This window comes from Rhea americana, unplaced genomic scaffold (assembly GCF_003343005.1).
Source record: "Rhea americana isolate MKP2758 unplaced genomic scaffold, rheAme1 scaffold_204, whole genome shotgun sequence".
NCBI classification, from domain to species: Eukaryota; Metazoa; Chordata; class Aves; order Rheiformes; family Rheidae; genus Rhea; species Rhea americana.
This window is the reverse complement of record NW_028186195.1, coordinates 847483-868853: the sequence shown is the minus strand read 5'-3', so window position 1 is coordinate 868853 and position 21371 is coordinate 847483. Positions and strand designations below refer to the sequence as shown.

General features: G+C 37.0%; 1 protein-coding gene across 5 annotated transcripts in view; it reads left to right on the top strand.

The window, feature by feature from the left end:
- Nucleotides 1–21371, top strand: part of UNC5D (unc-5 netrin receptor D) — a 124027-nt gene that overhangs the window by 74544 nt on the left and 28112 nt on the right. For 4 of the 5 annotated variants that reach the window (XM_085304192.1, XM_085304193.1, XM_085304190.1 and 1 more), the window contains 5 exons: nt 9924–10104; nt 10914–11081; nt 12504–12668; nt 16895–16927; nt 20922–21107. In XM_085304192.1, coding sequence (XP_085160318.1) covers nt 9924–10104; nt 10914–11081; nt 12504–12668; nt 16895–16927; nt 20922–21107 — 733 coding nt within the window. The remainder of the gene's footprint in view (nt 1–9923; nt 10105–10913; nt 11082–12503; nt 12669–16894; nt 16928–20921; nt 21108–21371) is intronic. The other variant, XM_085304191.1, reaches the window with a different exon arrangement.

Sequence of the window (21371 nt, the reverse complement as noted above, 5' to 3'; positions counted from 1 at the left end):
TTTAAAAATTGTTTATGCTATGTATGTTTAGCAATATGAAGAAAAATTAGATTGCTGGAAAGTATAATTTTGTAAAGGATTAGTACTAAAATTACTGTTTAYTGGCAAAGAGACATTATGAATGTATTTATTTTCTCTGTTGATTCTGGAAACATTTTCCCTTAATCATCCAAGTATCATGATCTATAAGATCAAACTATCACTTCTGATTGTTTTTGTGTTGATGATATTCCCATTTTCAACTACTGATTTTGCTCCTTTTTTCCTCACAAATTTAATATGGTTAATAGTTCCTAATATATTCCTATATATTATCCTAATATATTAGGATATCTTAATATATTAGGAACTGCTATTAGGAATTAGGTTAGTAGTTCCATATGTGTTATTACAATGACCGGAGTGCTACAGTACCTGATCTTGCAAGGACAGTTAGGCACAGTAGTTACTCTGACAGAATTGGAACAGCTCTGCAATAGTTAATGAATACTGTATGCTGACCTGGTTATTAGGGTGTTTACTGTAATACATTTTGTTTAATGAGAGAAGTTGTTATCAGGAAGCAGAGAGGAAAGGGAAACAGTACCTCAAAATTAAGCTTTCCCAGTGAGAAAACTTGCAGCTTTTAAAGAGAAAAATACCTGAATGATTATCTTTGAAGACTTCTTAGTGCTTGGCTGCAGCCAAATTGCATATAAGGCCAAGGCTTGTAAACTGTGAATTCAAAAGAACGCTATTTAAAATAAACACTTTCAAGGGAAAGATGATTACAAAGGGACACTGACAATTCCAGTCTGACCTGYGTAAGTTATCATTTAAATCTGATAAATCTTCAGGGGACAGAGGCTTTCATATGAAGGTTATTGTTCAAAAACACCCCTTTCTTATCGGCATAAGAAAGTGGTCTGGTCGTTCTAGCCATCCAAACCTTCTACAGGAACTGGAGTGCTAAATGTAGTCAGCCTTGCTGGCTAAGCATGACTGATGCCTACTGCTCAGGGTCTGGAAGAGAGAACTGTGGAATTCACTTTTGCTGAGGGGAAGCAAGACTTAGGAGTGTTCAGAGATGCAACTATCTCAGGTATGATTATAGAAAGCAAATAATAGTGACTATTGTTGTAGTCTGGATCATATTCCCTACTTAATGTGCTATCTAAGCAATACTCTTGATGCTGAGTTTTCAAAAATTTGGGCCTCTATACTAAATTTTCTCGAGAGCACTAATCTGAAGCGTGGGTGGGGATACTGTCCTTTTTTTTTTTTTTTTTTTTGGTAATGCCATGCAGTCATGTTTGATCAGTAGCAGATAAAAGTGCAGGAGCAGAGATCTCTTTATTTGTATCCTTTGTTTTGAATTACTGTAAGCTTTCTGTGATGATTTTCTTATGTATAAAAACTTGCTACAAATGTGATACTGCGTATCAGGATGCCATGTTAGCAAAACACTGCACATAACATTTCCAATAATCTTATCTAAAAATGTTTTTTCAGTGTCAACTGTACATATAATTACTATCCAAATGTCTGTGCACTGAAAAACAAATAAAACTTGACTGGTGGCACCATAAACAGCATTCCCGGAGGCTTTAACTGTTGGTTTCTTTCTAACCATCTTGATTCAGAGTAATGAGAAATACAGTGTGTATTGCATACTGTTAAACCAAGATCTGTGTATTAATACATATCTTTAAATTCTGGGTTATCTAGAAAAAGAAAAGCACTAGATGAATCCCATCTAATCTGCTCACCTATCTTGTGAAGTTTTATAGTAAAGGGACTGGGGTTTCAGTTTCAACCAGATAATTTATTTGTTGCTTAACAGATAATAGCTGAAGTCAAGTCATCTCTGAGCACCCTCCACTGGAGAAGCAGCATATAAACCAGCACAATAAGCTTTGGCTTTATTAACAGTGATTCATTCATAATTTTTTGCATGAAGCTAAAAAATAGCATTTCAATTAATTTTAGAATCTTACTCCTCCAAAAAGAGAAATAAACTTATTTGGGGATCCGACTGCATCTTTAACAATCGGACAATGTACGATTAGCAGTGGTATACTCAGCAATGTATCTTATATGCAGTCTCAAAATAGCATGGCCGAGTCAACCCAGTGCACACTTTATCTTTACCACTGCAACTGAAGATGAACATACAGCCTGTCACGTTTGTCATTGTACTTACTGAAGGGCATATATGAATTGCTTTGTGACTCATCTCTCCCATGTTAGCCTTCTTCCCCTCCTCTGGATTATTCAGCAAAATCAGTTTTTAGTAGTGATTTCAAAGCCCACACAGAAAAATGCTTGTTTTATTGCAAACTGGACATAACTTAAACTGAGTTACAAAAGAAAATACAGTGTTAGTGTATACCACACTTAAGAGAATATGACCTCTCTTGGCTTCCCTTGCTAGTTGAGGTTTAGGTAATAAATACATTAGCTATGTGCCACATAAAGTGAAACAATAAAGAAAACGTGCATTAGCAGCATACAGCTCTTGAATTTTCAGATGATTCTTCTTGCAACAACTGAGTGCATCTTTTCAAAGAGAAGATTCCTGTGCTGCTTTTCACAGTACAGCCCACAAAAGCTCAGGCTGATTTATGAGTTAGTCAGTGTGTCAGATTTATGTAATGAGATTATATATTCAATCTAATGAAGGAAAAATATGCTTACTAGAACAGTGTGACAACGCCGTGATTAAATGATTCTGTAACAGTATTCCCTYAGTGGATTCATTTAAAAAATGCAGCAGGTACAGTTGACTTGCTTCCTGTGTGTTGCTAGTGAAAGGCTCCTTGCAAGGAAGATTGATGTTACGATCGTGTTGATAAAATAACTATATGATAATAAAGGTAGATATGAATGGTTTGTAGCTGGCAAACTGGCTGTTGTTTTTGTTAATCTCTCGTGATGATTTATGCTGTTGGGAAGCTGCTTCTGCATATTTGTTCAAGTTTTAGGGTGGAAAGCAAAATAGAACTGTAGCAAAGATATGTTGCCATCTTAATGCATGTAACTGAAGCACCTGCCCTGCCTTTAGCCTTTACTTGTCCGTTCTAGCCTACCCCAAGGAAGATTTCTCAACCTTCACACACCTGAATTCTTAGAGGAAAGAGTTCTGTGGTAGACTGCAGTTTTGAAGGGAATATATCTTGCTCCTTTCCCTGAAACATTACAGGACATTGCAAAAAGCCATTTTAATAAGGATTTTTTTTAAAGGTTTGGCAATATGACACCTAAATCAATGATAAGGTAGGAAAAGCCTTTTTTTAGGCAAAGGCCTGAGCTGATAGTATGGGAGAGAATATTCACAGAAGCTAACATTAGCCTAATGATATAGTCTTCGTGGGCCTGCTCTGTGGTCAGTGGGGAAAGCGTTTTCTCCACTTGATTGGAAGCAGATGCCAAATACACCCATTCTTAATCATGGTGTGGAGGAGAACCTATTTTTTTTGTTAAAATCATTTTTTTGGGAAAAGTCTTTCCTTCAAGTATGTTTTGTTCTCTGGTTAAAAAAGAAAAGCTTCCAGTGAGAGATGAGCTATTTCAATGTTTTGGAAATTCTCAGACTTTCTTTTTTCCTTTTTAACGAAAAGTCGGATTTTAGAGAAGAAAATGCATATTCCTAGTTCTTTTGTATATATAGCAGCATAATATTTGTTGTTAGGGAGTTAAGAGCTGAAGTAGAGATGCCTTTTGTATTATTTATRTTGAATTAATTAAGTACATTGATATGCAACAGGGGAAATGGCACTGGAATCAACTTTAAGATGTTCTCTGTTCTGTGGTTGTCACTATAGGGATGTGAGAAGAATTAAGAGCCAAAAAGAGGTTCCTCTGAGTATTTCATTAATGAGGTTTTGTCAGTTTGGATAGTTCAGTTTTGTTAGTTCAAAATTTTATGTTGAAACTTTATTCCTCTCTGTTTAAAGTTGTAGGGAAGATTGTTTTTTATTTCAAAAACAGTTGAATATGTCAAAAATTATTTACAAGGGACATAGACATATATGCATCTACATTCCAGAATACTACTTGTTGCATTGCTTTTCACATGGTCTTCAAATTTGTCTCTTTTTTTCCCTTTCTGCCCCCTAAACGCACTCTTGTGCTGTATGTCATAGGAATATTTACATGTAATTTTCCCATATATAGGTATTTTAATAGTTCTTCACTAAACATGCTTTTTGATAATATTTATTACCAGATGCACAGTTCTGATCCTTGYAAACTAAGGCTAGTGTTACTAATGACATGACAATGTGCGTCTTCCCAACAGTAGACAGATGTATAGATGAAAGGGAGAAACTTGAGAATAAAGAAACGAGAACAAAAAAATCTTGAGCATTCTTTTAAGCTAGTGATATAACATGAGGTTACAAAGCAGGTCATTGTTTTTAAACTAATACCTGGTCAGGTGTAGCCAAATATCTGAAAAGATTTTACTGTCATTGTCTTTTTAAAATTCGCTGTTTGATCAAACTCCTCACTGCATTACCTTTGGTTTTGTCAGGTTCATAAAAGACTCTGCCTCAGTGCAGAGGAGGGATGTGAGGAGGAATTTCTTCACTGTGAGAGTGACAGAGCACTGGAGCAGGTTGCCCAGAGAGGTTGTGGAGTCTCCTTCTCTGGAGATACTCAAAGCCTGCCTGGATGCAACCCTGTCTAATATGCTGTAGGCGACCCTGCTTGAGCAGGGGGGTTGGACTAGATCTCCAGAGGTCCCTTCCAACCTTACCGATTCTGTGATTCTGCAAAGGAAGCCTAACATACCAGAGATGAGCGATTTGTGTTTAGTGTAATTATCTACAATCTCATGAGCAGCAATATACCTATTTATTCATTGCATTTTCTACCATACTTTCTGCTGTACTTACATTTAGAATATGAAGTGGATCCAGCAGTGTTATTCAAAAGATACAAATACTGGCTTGTTCTCTCAGAACTTAATGAACAGAGGTAGTGGCAGAGGTATATCAAGAAGGTTAAGGATGTATTTACTACTTTCTCCATTTAAGAGGTAGCATACTTAAAATCTGTAAATAGACTGTGCTGTAAGAAATATTTGTGCTGCCCTAAGTCAGGTGTTGACCTTTCCCATCTTAAAATCATGAAGCATTTATCTTGCATCCAAAAAGCAATTGATTCCCTCTTCAAGAAGAACTGACATTCTAACTATATTATCTCTGAAATATGTGTACTCTGGTTATTGACCATATGAGAAAGTTGGATGTTATATTTAAAGGGCAGGATAGAGTAATCTAAAAGCAGGAGTATGAAGGTGTTTTGTCTTCTGATCTATAAAATTACTGTGTGCGCCCAAAGGATTCTGGGTTGTATTATTCCTGTTGGGTATTATCTCTTTATATTCTCGAGCAAAATACACTAGGAAGAATAGAGAATTTAGTTATGGGCAGTCAGCTCTCAAGATGTTTAAGTAAAATCTAGCATTTGATGAAGAACCCTTGATACACCAAATCATTTAAGGCTTGTGACTGGTCTCTGATGTACAGTCTTACCTTTAGGATTTAAATAGTAAGTTTTGGCATTAAAAACAAACAAAAAACATTTCTATTACTGTAAATAAGAATATCCTTAAACTGCCTTTTTACATGAATTTCAACAGTTGTAGAGCCTCCCCATGAAATTTGGCAACAGAGAAATAATGCTTAACTAGAAGAGTATTATTTCCTCACCTGCAGTCCRTCAGCTTTTCTCATTGAATTACACAGATGATGCCTGTGCAAAGGCCTAACACAGTGCCCTTCAAAGCGGAATGACGTGCCCCAAGTGACAGTTGCCATCAGGCTCAAAAGCAACTGAGGGTTTGGGGCGTAACATTCCGTTATGTCTGGTTGAGTTTGGATAAGCTTTATTTTTAAAGAGAGAGTTCTCTAACCCCTATCATAATCTACCTGGGATATGGTGTACTTAACTGATTTCATTTTGATAATGCTGTAAGCTGGTCTTTGACAATTGCTTCCTGTAATTGGAACAAATTTATTATTATGCTAATTCACCTACTGCTGCCCAATACATACCAGCAGAGTTAATCCATATCTGCCCCTGCATTACTTTTCTAGATCATTACGTGATTAGCCTTTGTTAAAGTTGATGGGAGTATTTTAATTCTGAGCAGGTTTAATTTCTGGGGAAAAACTCCTGGATTCCATGTATAAACTTAGCGGAATAATACAGTCATTTTTAGGTTTAGTTCAAGATAGAAAGGTGTAAGATCTTCAGACAGACTTAAAGAAGGAAATGTATTTTAAGTGTGTTAAAAGCTGACAGTCAGTGCTGACCTCCACTGACAGCAACAGATAAAGCAACAGAAGTAAAAGGCTGRTGAGTTTTGAATCCACTCCTCAGAGATCCCAGGTTGGAAATTCAAACACAAGCCTCATTTCAGTATGATGACATGGTTGGTTTCTTTGTTGCCTTTATTTCATTTGATTGATGTGGGTGAATGTGTTGAAMTTCTCAAAAGAAAGCTTGCATCACTGCAGGTAACAACAATCTTGTCATCCAGACTCCCATAAATTTATCAGTTTATCCTTTAAATTCAACCCTTAGTTTTTTGARAGCATTAGTCTGCTGAGGTAAAGACAGTGAGTGAGTTTGAAATAGTCTTTTTTTGTTCAAGGAGGGTGGAAGCTGGAATTAGAGATTGAGTATTCGCAGTGTCATCAGGTCTCCTGATAAGAAGGAAAAGGCAATGCATGCTTTCATTTACAAATCATCTTTTGATTGCATATCTCAACACTTTCATGTTTATTTGCCTTCTGTTTAATGTTCTCCCTTCACACTGATCATCATTCTTTTAAATGCTTTGCATTAATGTAAATAATTTTCATTCACCACTCCTGGCAGTCCTATACTCAGTAAAAAAGTAGCCTGAGATCCCAAAGTGCTTGTTTAACAGAAATCACAACCGTCAAAAACAAGGCTAACAATCCCCCCAAAAAACACCCCCACAAAACTGATGTGATGGTAGAGCCAAAATGCAAAATTTATGTGTATACTTGTGAAATTATGAACTGCAGTCTCCAGTAATACTAGTCAGGTTTGTCATTTCATTGAATATTGCTATGTGTGTTTGTCATTACACTGCGCACAACATTAGTTTAATTCTGACTGTGACCATTGAATTTCTGTCACTTGATTTACACTGGTTCTGTTATTCCATGATTTAAATTGCATTCCTGATTTTATTGAAACCTACTCTGATAACTAGTATTAAAGTTAATTGCACAAGAGGAATAGAAGAGTAGATGGATTACTTGATTGTTTCTTGTTTTACCCAGACTAAAGGGAAAYGTGTTATAACTGGGTGAATATATCCAAATAGATACTATTAAGGAAGAGTTCAGGACTACTGTATTTGACAAGGTTGTTCTGCTACTACTCCAGAGCTATAGCTGGCCATCTTCAGTCAGTACAGCTCAAAGTGTCCCCCAGGTCATCTAAACCGGGGAATGAAAGGRAATGAGCATGAATGCTGGCCATGTGATTGCCTAGGATGTTTTTAGCAGTGGAAATTGGGGTACCTGAACTACTGTGTGTTAAACTTGGGACACACCATGACTGACCAATATCTCCTGACAATACTAAGGAGAATAAAGTCAGGGAGTGGGACTTCTGGCTCAAAGTCTCCTCCACGTTTACTTAAACAATTCCATGGATCATCTCTGAGGCTGAACAGCAGAGTGCAGCCTTCATGCATTGGCTTCTTTGATGTGCAGAAGCTTGCCCAGTAATTCACTGTCTGGATACTTGACCCTAAATGCTCATTCTGATGTGTACTGTAGCATACAAAGTCAAGTCCCCACAAAACTTTTTAAACTTTTGCAATGGAGATTGTTTTTTTTTTTTTAAATAAATAAATAAATTTGAGCGGCAAGATAACAATGCAACAAAACGCAACATTATCATACAGCCTTTGAAGGATACAGAAATAAAAACAGGTTTTGAATATTAATGGTAACTTTAATGATATTTTATCTTTGTTACCATCATTGTTGGCTAATAATGTCAGTCAGGAGAGAAGAGTATATTGAACTAACATCTTTTGACTACTTTCTGTATTAAATGCATAATGTATTTCATACTAAGCTAATGCCTCCTTTAACAGACCTGTAAAGCAATCTGTTTATTTACTCSCAGAGTTACCACATAAGAAAACTGTGCCATAAACCCAGATTCTTTTCAAGATAAGTTCCCAGCTGACTGTGCAGTGACACAGAAGTGTGAGAAGCTATGGATATGTCAGTCGCACACCTTCTGTCCTCAGCTAAGCAAAGAGACTGATGCCACTGGAAGACAAACCTGCTGTCTGGCATGAAATCTAATTGGCTTTGATGGTCAGCTTTTGCAAATTTGTTTATAAGCTGGAAAATCTACAAATTGCAGACCATCTGCACAGAACAGTGTGCTAATGAATGCCTGTAGCTAGCAAATCCGTAAGCTCATTACCTCAAAGTTACAAGTCCTTCCACAAGTTCCCAAATGAGATTATTCATCTGTACTGAGATGAGAAAAGTATTTGACTTCAGGGTACGACCATACCTCCTTAGGTCTAGAAATGCTATTAAAATGAGTCATATTTGTTCAGCCTTTTAATAGCCTTTAATATTTTTTTCTGCTTCTATTTTTAATATTTCAGTTCTGTAACAGCAGCTTACTGTACCTTAAGTATTTTGTTTAAATGTTTCAAGTAGAGAAGTACCTTGCAGGTAATTTCTGGGTCTACTCAGAGAAACACTGGTAGGTGAACTAGAAGAGATGTATAGGAATATATTAAATACAACATTTATGTTCCTTGGCAACAAATACTAATGGCTTCCTGGTTTAAGAATGTTTATTCAAATTGAGTCTGTTAAGATGTAGCTCTTTCACTATGTGTGACATGGAGCAAGTGAAGTGGAATTAATAATAATTATTCATGTATCATCGCTGGGTAGTATGAGACTTAATTGTTCATTGTACAATGGTTTGAACACATAAAGCAGTATATATCAAGAGCAGTCATCTTAAACRTTTATTTTTCTCTCTTGGAATTAAGAGGTTAAGATTTTCTTCCGTTTCCTTTGAATAAAAATCAATCTTGCTAAGTTACTGGCCCAAGCCTACTGCCCCTGAAGTTTAAAAAAAAATGCAATGGTCATTAGTTGATTTTCACWTAGACTGCTAATCTCATTTGGTTAGGTCTCTCTCTCTGCTCCTTGAATCCCAACAAGTACTTTTCCTATCAAAATAATAAGGACATTAGACTTAATACATCAAGTCCCTTGGTTTGGCTTTACAGATTTACAGATATTTTTTCACATTTTTCATTCTTTTAGGGAAACCAAAAGGACTCTCCTAAACAAGATAGTACTTGGATAAATTAATAGTTACAAAGGAAACAAAATGCAGGATACAGTTTCAAGAAGAAATACAGGGAAAATAATAAGATGCAAATATTTAAGAAAATGATTTAATGTTCAAGCTTTACTACTTATGGTAAAGAGAACCAGGAGTAAATGACATATTCAATTAGACCGACTCCCATGTGTTCTATCCTAGCCTCTGATTTCTAGGATTAAAYCTTAAAGCTTCCTAACTACCTAACAGCACAAGGAAAACAGTGATTGATTCTTCTCCTTCTTTTTTTTTCCTATCCCCTTCTTTTCTTCCCTTCCCCCCCCCAGTAGAACAAAGATAACTCCTCCCTTTTAATCCACATTACTTGCAACTCTGGAGGAGCTTTTTGTTTTGCCTCCCCCTGTGAATATCTGCCTTGTTGGGGACCATGTTTTAGCTTTGTAATAAAGATCAAAATTAAATTTATTAATTCCTTGAAATATTGGAATAATTTTGCAGACTTCCTGCTTCCATTTTTTTTTTCCGTATTTAATGATTTTCTCTTCTCCATCTTTGTGCAGGTGGAATGGCTAAAGAATGAGGAGCCCATTGATTCGAACCTGGATGAGAACATTGACACCAGAGCTGACCACAACCTCATCATTCGTCAGGCCCGTCTGTCTGACTCTGGGAACTATACCTGCATGGCTGCTAACATTGTTGCCAAGAGAAGGAGCATGTCTGCAACAGTTGTGGTATATGGTCAGTGAAAAATATTCAGTCATTATGAAAAAACTTAATGTGTGTGCTTACTGCTTGAGTACCCTGTATTTTTAACATTCAACTATTTATAAATCAAGTGGCTACCTTCATTGCTATTACGAATCTTAGTTTTGTTGCTCAAGGCTGAGATGATGCTTTTTTTACAGTGATTAGTATGAGGTTTTTGTTATGTCAATAATAACAACCCTTGCTGCAGTTATTAATAAGATCCAACTAAATCACACAAATAAGCCTTTCCTGTTATCAGGAAATGCTTAAGCACGTGCCTAGGGAGGTGCCTAAGGGGTTGCTGTAATTGGATCTGGGGCGCTGCAGTGTACAAGCACTAACTAATGAATTAGATGTTACAAAGCAATAGAGAAAAGAGCAGAACATTTCCTTTATCGCCACTCCCTGTTGATCTCCTTGTTCATTAGAGAGTAACACTTTATTGATGGAGGTAGAGCATTCCTAAGCCACGCTATTAAAAAAAAAAATTGTTTACCATTTAAGCAAAGCATATTTAAAAAGGATGCCTGCTTTTACCTCCTCAGAGTCCTTTMATCAGTGATTGCACCGTTTATCATATTGTTCTTCCAAAACAAATGCTTGCATTTTTTGACACCATGTCCTTTATGTAATTTTGTTCTGATACTTTATAGGTGCYAATGTTCCTACTTCAGCTTTGAATTTATCTGCAAGATGTAAAAATCAAAATCCTGCCTTAGAGTGAAGCGATCTGAGCAGATTTTTCATTTAATGTCTCTTAATGCATCTACAGCAATGTCAAGCATGTGTGTGTTTTGCAGTAAATGGAGGCTGGTCATCATGGACTGAGTGGTCAAACTGTAATGCACGGTGTGGTCGAGGCTGGCAGAAGCGATCGCGAACCTGTACCAACCCTGCACCGCTCAACGGAGGTGCTTTTTGTGAAGGAATGTCAGTTCAGAAAATTACCTGCACTTCACTTTGCCCTGGTGAGATATCCACGATTTCTTCAAGACTAGCTTTAAATGTCACACTAAAAGAGCTCTTCTCACCTGAAATGCTTAGTAGACAATGATACTTTACAGAGTCTATTAACATTAAAAAAGGAAATTGGAGGTAGTTGCATACTTGTTCAGATTGCAATTCAGAGCCTTGTGTCTTTTTTATTTTTCTTACAAGAGCAATAGTCACAAGCATCTTAGGGCCTGATCTGCCAGGTTTCTGAGTGCTTAAACTTATATTGAAGCAAACTAAATGCTCAAACACAAAACAGCAACTGGTTCAATATAAAGAATAGTGTAAGGGGGGAGGGATGGATAAAGGAGGGAAGACATTTCAGTTTCAAGGACTAGACTTCACTCTGGGAATTCTAACAGTTCTTTAAGTTGTGATGACATTGGTAATGCTAGAAAGAGAAATGCAGAAACCTGAGTTCAGGACCTCACTTAGATTATTGGTTTGCAGACCTGAGCTGAGGACTTCACTTAAAAGGATTATCTGTTTTGAAATATTTGCTTTAAAATATATTAACCTTTTAAAATTGAGCTTATGTTATACCTGGAGCAGTTACATCCCTGGACACCGTACATTTCCTTGTTTGTTCACCTGAAACCTCCCTTATTTGATTTTGGAGTTGATGTTTCACRTGTACAGCTAGAAAAAGTGGGATTGAATATGTGAAAGTTTTACAATTCAGACGGTCAGAGCTTAACCTACTTGGATTCTCTTGTAATCTCTTTTCTAGCCTGTATGAGTTTTTACACAGAACACATCCTAAACTTGGTTTTAAAGAATTTAATATTATTTATATTAGTTTCTGTGTTCATTTGACTTTTCCTCGATTTATGCATGAGAAGATGGGGATTGTGGACTTCCTTTTCGTGTGGGACAGTGTAAGAGGCAGCTATAAATAAGTCAGCAAAGAAACATATTGAWCCATTGTCTTGCTCAGGGCATTAGCTAGAGGCCGACAGGCCTAGCTAYGCTCTTTTTTTAAGTACCAGCATTGCTTTTTTGGTAGGGTAATGTGTGGCCTCTRTACATCAACCTATTTTAGGGTAGACTTTTTTTCCTGAAACATAATAAGCTAATAAGTATGTGGCAAAGAAAATGTGTACTACTGCAGTTTTAATTGACTATATTTTAATTAACTTTATTTGCAGTGTTGCATACTGGTGCTACTTAAAAAACTTCCTTATCCCACACTTGAGGTGGTAGCATCCTAATGCTGAATTTTAATTCTRCATCTCATGAGGCTTATGTCTGTTTCTTGTGACTTACACTGTATRTTTTACTTGATGTGACCTAAAGAGAGATAGAAAGCAAGTTTTCTTGGTAGGATCTCTGAACTATACCTGTCTGACATGCAGTGATAATGTGTTTTTTTTTTTTTTTTTGACCTCCCCATTCAGTGGATGGAAACTGGGAGGTGTGGAGTGAATGGTCTGTTTGCAGCCCCGAATGTGAGCACTTGAGAGTTCGAGAATGTGTTGCTCCACCTCCAAGAAACGGAGGAAAATACTGTGAGGGTTTGAGTCAAGAGTCAGAGAACTGCACTGAAGGGCTTTGCATTCAAGGTGAGTAAGAGTTTGCGCTGAAGGGGATGCGGGAGGTATTGCCTAGAACTGGTAATACAATCTTGGTTGCATAGCACACATGCCCCACATTCATGTCAGTAGAACTCCTGTGGCTGAAATATTATTATGAGAAAGAGATTATGTTTTTAGGAAGTTGCATATGTGTAGTTTGGAAGCCACAGTGATTTCTGTGTCACTGGAATTGTGTAGCACATACTTTACCTATTCATTACCAGCTGATTCTAAAAATTTAAATAAAGATTTTTGCAATGTGYAATTACGACTGCCTGCTACAACATATTTCACAGTTCTATTTATCCTTCTATCTTTTCTTGCAAGTAAATAGGCAAAGCACCAACATAAATACAGTTGCTGTTAGRGCTATGTAAGGTCAAAGTTTACTTCAATTTCTTACCTTTAACACATAAGTTAAAGGCAAATTTACTGTGAGTTCCTTGTGAAAGGATTTACTCTTTAAATGTCTGGAAAGAACCTGGCATGTAGTTGTTGCTAGTATCAACAAACAACTAAGGAGCCAAGAAAATCAACCCTGCGGCGGAAGTAACAGTGTAGAGTTGCAGAACACCCAGGGACAGCTGCATGTTCTGGAAACAAATGAGAAACTAACAAGCGTATTCGTACACGGAATGCTGCTCCATATCCGTGAAGTAATACTGTCATCTGCTTGCTCTCTAGCAATGAAATAGCAGCCATGGGAACAATGAGGAATGATAGGGCTGAAACAAGCGAACTGAAAAAGCCTTCTTTTTTAATTCTGTTTTTAAATGATCCCCTTTCTTTGTTTCCATGGCACTGTATTACCCTTATTTCTTGATCTTAAACTGAGGTTGGAGTCCAGTCTATCCTGAGTGGCACAGAAGTAAACTCCAGTGAAGATGCTATAGCGGGAATCAAGAGACCTGGGTTTGAGGTCTTGGTCTACGAATGGCCTCCTTGATTACATGGGTGTTACTAGATTAGTGCTTTAACAGAATTACAGAATCAATAAGGTTGGAAGGGACCTCTGGAGATCATCTAGTCCAACCTCCAAAAGATTTCCTGGTGCTGGTTCCACTGGGGCTTGAACCCAGGACCGTCAGCATGTAAAGCAGATGTGACAACCCCTACACTTGAGATGTATACATCTATTACTATTATTATGAAAGGGCTCTTATACTTAATGAGACCTAAAGTTACACTGGGGTACCACGTAAGAAATACCAAGCATTTCTATGACTTTTATATTCTCATGCTTCCTAGAGAACTGGCCGTCGTTTCTCTGGTGCTCTGTGACATTAAGCAGTTGCAAGCTTTTTCTTTTTCTTTTTTTCTTTTTTCAACATGTGGGTTTATATTATTGCTAGCAGCCATTTTCTTCACCCACTATGATACCTGCAATGGAAAGAATGTGTCTGTAAGTCCTAAGCCTGCCTTGTCCTAAGCCTGCCTTGTGCTCCTGACCATCACATGTATGTTCACACTAGTATAAGTGTCTATAACTTCCCTCCATGTGTCCCTTCCTAATACTAGCTGGCAGTTTTAGAGAAAAAGAAACAACTATGCCCAGCCAGTCCTTCAATGAAGTATGTATGGTGAAAAGCAGAAAATAATTTTTTAAACAAAACTCTTCTTTTTTTGTCCAAATATTTTAATAATTTTCTTAATGGCATGTAGCATCTTGTATAATTACAAAAGCTTCATAAATATCTATATATCTCAGGTGAGACTTTAAATAAGATTTTATTTGTTCTTTGAGGGAAAGATTATCTTCAGTTTTATTGTATGTCTCAATGCCATAAATTTTCCAGGATTACAGAAAAGCTCTTAAGCTCCAAGGCGTTACATAGTCAAGCTTTATGATAAGAGGACATGAATGAAATTAAAACTTGTTTCCCCCCTTGTCTTTTTAAAAAAGAATAACTTGTAAAAATTTGTGTGCATTGCAATTCATTCAGCGTTTGAGGACCAACACAGTGATAATCAGATGCTTTCTGAGGTCTTTCTCCTTCCTATACATTAAATGAATACCCTTCTCTGCAGATGGYTTGTTAAATCCAGAGTCCTTTCATGTGTGCAGATTACCATATCCATTGGAAAACTGTCAGAAAGATGCATTGAAAGGGGCATGAAAAGATGCAGCTGAGATGTGTATGCTCATCATTGTTTGTGGCAGTCATGAATTTCATTGGAGTTAGTAAAAGGTGGCCCTATTCAGGTCAGTGCTTCCGAGAAGAGACCTAATGATACTGCAAGGTGGTAAAGACTACCTGTCCTGCTTTGGGGATAACATCATCTTATATTGTATAGTTAATGTCAGTCCTGKGTGTCATCTTCCAGCTGTGCTTATCATTTAGAGTTAGAAGAACAAAGATTCCTAAGTTTATCTTGGTAGTCTGAAAGCAGCTTGTGGCCTGAGGAAAAGCTATTTTTATTAACCACTGAGATTGATTATACACATTTTGGAGAAACTAATTTCGCTTGTTGGCAATAGCTTTGTTCCATGGGGGCAATCTCTGAAAATCCCTGCATGCTTGTAGCGCAGCTGGTATCAAGTACAGATTGSATCTCTGAGCATTCCTCTGTCAAGAACAAGGTGTTGCATCTCACAGGTTTCTGTTGGTGGTTTTCCAGCTGTCTACTGCCTCTGAATTTCTGCTTTCTTAGGCACTCCGTTTCTGAGGAGTTCATCTAGATGCTATTAATAGGCAGATTTTAGAATGTCCCTGTCACTCTCTGTAGTGAATTATCACTTTTAAGATTGGTATGAGTCTRTCTCAGATGTCACAGAAGTGCAGAAGGTTAGTGCTAGCCAATTGTCTCATGAGGACTGTTTGATACTTAATTTTGATTCCAAGAGTGGATTTTCAAGAACTGTTCTGGTAAAGCCCTCTGAAGCTTTTTGTATAACCAAAGATTTCAGATAYTGGACTACTAAAATCTTTTTATCCACATTTCTGCAGATAGAGAAAAGGATTGGAAGTTTGGAGTTCTGTCTGCAAACACGCTACCAGTGTAATATTTTTAGATATGTCTGTGTTCCCTCATCTCAAGCTTAACACTGGCTGAAGATCCACTCAGAATAAGGCTGCTTTCATAACAAGAAGTATTAAAATTGCCTTTTAAAATTCTCAAGCATCAACTATATACACTTAGGTATATTCATTCAGTGTTTTGTGCCTTAACTGAAAACATGCTTTGAAAATGACTCTACTTTCCCTTAATGAGCAACTTTTAGTCCCAGTACAGGCTTCCAGTGCTGAACTCTAAATMAGTCATTCAGAAGTAAATCAGTATGGCCTGCTGCTTTAGTGAGAAGTTTGTGTGCAAGTCCCATCAGCAGACAGAGAAAGGGGCTAGGATTTCAATGGGTACGATTGTTTCACTCAGATGGTGGTAGGAGAGAAGGAAAYGGTTGGCTTTTTCCTGCAGATAGTGATGTAGTAGCTTTGGCTGCTGAAGAYTGCCTTCTAAAGGGATTAATGCTTTTGGTCCTGTAAAGATCTGAGCTAAAGTAAAACCACTAGGAGCTGAAAAACTTCAGGCTATAAGGAGCCTGTTGCTAATCCATCTATCTTGTCAGAAAATGAAGTTTAACAAAGAAACCCMAAAAAAGTGGGGTCCCCAAGACACAGACATCACTGATCAGAGATGTAGTGCAGCCAAAGTTTTTTTTTTTTTTTTTTTTTYTTTTTTTTTCTGTTGTTAAATTTAATACCTATGAAAGCTGTCATACTGACAACCCTGGAGACATAGGTTCTCTGTTTATCCATAGAGTGGATTACACTAAAGTCACACAGTCAAATTCTATAGATATATAAATGTATCCATATTATACATATGGATAGTTTATAAATATTTATATGTAAATATCTGTCACTAAACATTCTTTCTTTCTAACATTAAGAATTAATTAATTCTTAASTCTGCAAAGAAATACACTTCAAAGTTTTGAACTTCTTATCTAAGATATATAAATAAAAGCAACAAGGAAAGCTAACAAATACTTGAACTAACCAAGTGAGAAATGACTGTAAAGAAACATCTGGAAAGAGATTAAGAAAAAGGGAAGGAAGGGGAAAATATGGACAACATAAAATAATATTGTCAGCAAACAAGAAGAAAATGTTTCATTTATAGAGCTAGACAGGAGCAATATAGGAAATAGATGTGCTCTGTGTAAATTTATTAAGTGCAATTTTGTCTTTCTCCTTCCCCCTCTTTTTTAGATAAAAAACCTCTTCATGAAATAAAATCCCAAAGTAAGTTATTTTTTTCTCTTATAAATATGATTTTTCTCATCTTCTCTGTAATTTTGTTTTATTTGTTTAGAAGCTAAATAAAACTGGAGGTTATATGAAAGGCTTTAGAATTTACTGAAAGCATYTTAGTGACTTTATGATTGTAGGTTTTAGACTAAAAATAAAAAATGCAATCATTCTTCAGGAATTGTGCATCTGACTGGGTGCTCATTCTACAGAATGCTTATCTTGTAATTGAGCTCTTGAGTACTGCTAAGGTCTCAAGAGTTTGTCTGCCTTGGTTTAAATCTGGTTCTGCTACTGGCTCTGTGTCTGATCCTGGTCAGCTCACTTCAGTCTTAATTTATTGCCTGGTAAAGAGTGTTTATATGCTTTACCCTGTATAACATTTATATACTGCTTTAGGGGGCTTCTATCATGCAATCTTTTTATTTCTCAGTCTTCACTGATTTCAGCAGAATTTTAGTTTTACGTAAACATTTAGAGTAAACTGACTAATTGAAACTTTTTTTTTTTTTTTTTAACAAGAAAAGACTTGGCACACTTCACTTTTTATCAGAACCACAATTTCCACGAGATCTGTTTTGAAGTTGAGACATTGCCTAGTTAGCAGTGACCTATAATCTAGTTAGTTCCTCATGACATAGGAACTAACTAAATTGCAGCAAAAATGTGATGGAATAGAAGTAGTAATYATACAGCAGCACAGGTATTAGCTGAGATGTCTGCAACTCGTGGTGGGTAAAAGGTATTTGGCTGCTAGTTCCATTTTAAATATGCTGAAGTTAAGTAGGGTCTATCATAACCACCCAGTCTGGCCCATTACATAGTTCTGAATATGGAAGGAGCTCCCATTACAGCATTTCACCTTCACCTTTTCCAGTTCTGAAGCATTTTCATGGATGCTCAAAATTAAATTCAGGTAGCTCCAAAATGGGCTGTAGTTAACTTGGTTGCTTCAGCTTTTTTAACTTTGTTTCTCCTTTATCCCACTGGAGTCATTTCCTGACTGGTCACACTGTACTGTTGGTGTGTGTCATAGCTTAACTCATATAATTGATACTTCTTTGTTTAATGGCAGAATCTTGAAAGAGCATCATCAGTCAAATTGCTTTAATTTCTGATTTCTTAAAAAAGAAACTGTAATGGAATTGATTTTAAGATGAAGAGTTCTTCGGAGAACTAAAAGGTGAAGTTAGAAATATATAATGTAGGTTGTTGCAATTCAGTAAAACAGGAGCTTAGCAGAAGACTACATGAATCATCAYTGATGCAAAATCAAAGTCAATTACGAAGATAATTGAGAAACAACTTGCTCYACTAAATAGCCTTATACATGATTCTCTGGCTTTTGGTCACCTATCATGTCTGTTAGGACTTGTGCTCCTTGTGTTGGGATGTGTTCTCTAAGAATGGCCATATGAAGAAATAGACTTCAATTTTTGCTGAGGGGTACCATCAGAGAGATGGAAATTGGGGGAAGAGGGAAAGCTAGAAAAATCTTTTCTATCTTGCGGCAAACTCATGGGAGACTGGGGAAAATGTATGACCTGCATAGTTCCTGGAAAGCACTTACTGTAAATGAGATAATTCAATCAATTACGTTTCTTAATGTACTAAACCAAATGTTTCATTTTCTGCTCCTGCACATCTTCAGGTGCTTTATGAAACTTAATCATAGTTAATAGAAAGTTCATTACCATCAGATGTGCTTTCAATAAATGTTGTGTAACAGTGTCAGGAGGTGGAGTGAAATATAGACTACAATTACGACAAACGTACCCTGTAACTGAAATGTGGAGGAGGGGGGAAAACACCCCAACCTTAGTGCTTTAGGAGAGTCGCTACCTCTGGGTTGGGAGGATGCAGCTCATTAAGTAGTAACTGGTTGACTGTAAATGTGTTCTTTTTCTGTTTGTTTTTCACTTTGCTCCCTTTTGAGAAAAAGTAAAAACATGAAAATTGCTCCATACTCCAAAGTTGCCATATTTTCTTTTTTTCTTCTAGTCTTCAAAGGAAAGGGAGTTGCAAGCTGTTAATCTTTTTTTTTTAATAGAAGGTTTTTTCAAGGTGAGATTATTTGAAAATTCAACGGCTGCAAAAGTATTTTCAGGGCTAAATAGGTGGTGCTAGTGAAACTGATTTCAACATRTTTATTTGGGGTTGAATGAGATATTTATGGTATTATTTTAATACTAAATGGTTGAGAATAGGGAAGGAAGAAGTGTTTTCTGTTAATGAAGTTTGATTGAAACTGTTTATTTTATATATAGTTCAACTGCCTAAGTAAAAAAAAAAAAAAAAAAAAAAAAAATCAGTTACTCACATTGACCTATTCATAGCAGCTATCCCATATGCATCAACCTACTTAAAGCAGTGTTTTCCTACTCAGTTTTTCTGCTGCTACAACTCACATGGCAGTTTCACTTCTGTTAGAGAATAATCCGTACTCAGCTATTGCATGTGGCAGCTGGTGTGCCTTCCCAGGAAGTTCAGCTCCTTGTACTGTTAGTTGTCATTTAGTTTGTATAAGAAACTGGCAAGCCAAGAAAATGAGCTTTTCTGATTCTGCTCACAGGCAGTCATTTCCATCATCTCAGCACTTTGAAGTTTCATGTTGATTTTATTTTAGCTGAATTTTAAAATAATCTGACCTTCTACAAAATACCTATGCACTACAGAAATGCCCTCCCCCAAAAAAAGCTACGGAATGTCATTAATTGGCTATTTATTCAATGCTAAATTTGTCGTCTTGACCTGTTTCTGTACTTTGCAATTTATTTACTGATATTGTGCAGTCTGGATTTCCCAGTCATTCTATGTCATTGTTCTTTCATATAAATAAATGCCCTTTCTTTATATACTTAGTGCTTCCCACTTGATAGCAGAAGTACCATATAGTGGGACAGCAGATGATACACATTGAATATATGATTATCTCATGTTAAACTGGAGTTTAACATTAAGGGAACTATCTAAGGACCTACTAAGTATACTTGCTAAGTAATTTAATTTCATGGTACATAGTCCCAAATCCCAGAAGATCTAGAAAAGTGTGATTGTATAATTAAATTACATAATATAGCAGGTTTCATTTGGATTCACTCTTTTAAAAAGAAACAAACTCCTCTGCTTTGCTTTACAAGACTGAAATCTTAGAAAACTTGGTTCTAAGTTTAGCACACAGGTATCATCACAGGAAGGTTCAGTTTCCAACTTGATTTTAAAGCATCCAGCTGAGTGTGCTTGCAGGAATCCAAGATGATATGCAGGGTTTCCTGAGCCCCTCTCTGACTTATGAGAAGAAACAGTCCATCCTGTCAAATAAAGCTCGCATGGAGAATGAAGAGTGGAGAAGGGTCTGGAGGAAGTAGGAGAAATGTTCCCTAAGGCTGATGAAGAACTCCTTTTCCTCAGAGAATTCATGACCTTCTGCCTCAGCTCCAGAACTCAGACCTAAAACTTTCCCTGGAAGCTAGCAGTAGATGAGAATCATGATGATACCTAAAACAGCCCTCTGTAGCTGCAGTTGTTCAACATTCTCTCTTTAAGGGTTGCATTACTGTAGCTTAATGATCTCCACTGGGCTAGAATGGGAGCTGAACCCCAACAAGGAATGCAGGCCAGCAGTGTGTGATGAGAGAAGGCTATTGAGTATTCAGTTCTCTGCATTGATTGCTACAAGTCAAACTCTCCCATTAAAAAAAAAAAAAAAAGGAGGGGAAGCCAAATAGCATGATGCAGTCCCTAGAACAGTGTAACCTCACCTATATGGAGTGATGCATCAGGAAGATTTTCTCATGCTTTCAAATGCTTGCTTTTCTTTGTTCATTTGTGCACCACTGGCCTGCTGCGATGTGCTCCACGTTAATGCCCCAAGCCATACCTTCTTGGCCACATGTCTTTGGCCTCATGTTATCCCTTTGCTCATGGTTTTCAGTCAGAGCATTTTCATGAGTATTGCTGACTTGGTGCTTGCTTTCTCTCCTTTCAGATATTGAGAATGCCAGTGACATTGCCTTATACTCTGGCCTGGGAGCAGCAGTCATTGCTGTAGCTGTGCTGGTGGTTGGTGTTACCCTTTACAGACGCAGTCAGAGTGAGTACGGCGTGGATGTGATTGATTCGTCTGCACTGACAGGAGGCTTCCAGACATTTAATTTTAAAACAGTCAGACAAGGTTAGTGTTGCAATTCCATTTTCTTTTCTCCAGAGCTCCTACTGCAAAGAGATACTAAGCTCATGTGCAGTGACTGGCTGGTGGGGGTGGGGGTGGGGGTATYCTAGCTTAATACTAAGCAGACTGGTCCACAGCCAGGTGAAGGTAGCTTAAACGTAAGGAACAGGATCTGGGCTGTTAGAACTGTGATGTCTTTTCCTGTCTCTGCTACTGATGTGTCATGGGAAGTTGGACAAATAAATAACCTCTGCTGACTACATTTTC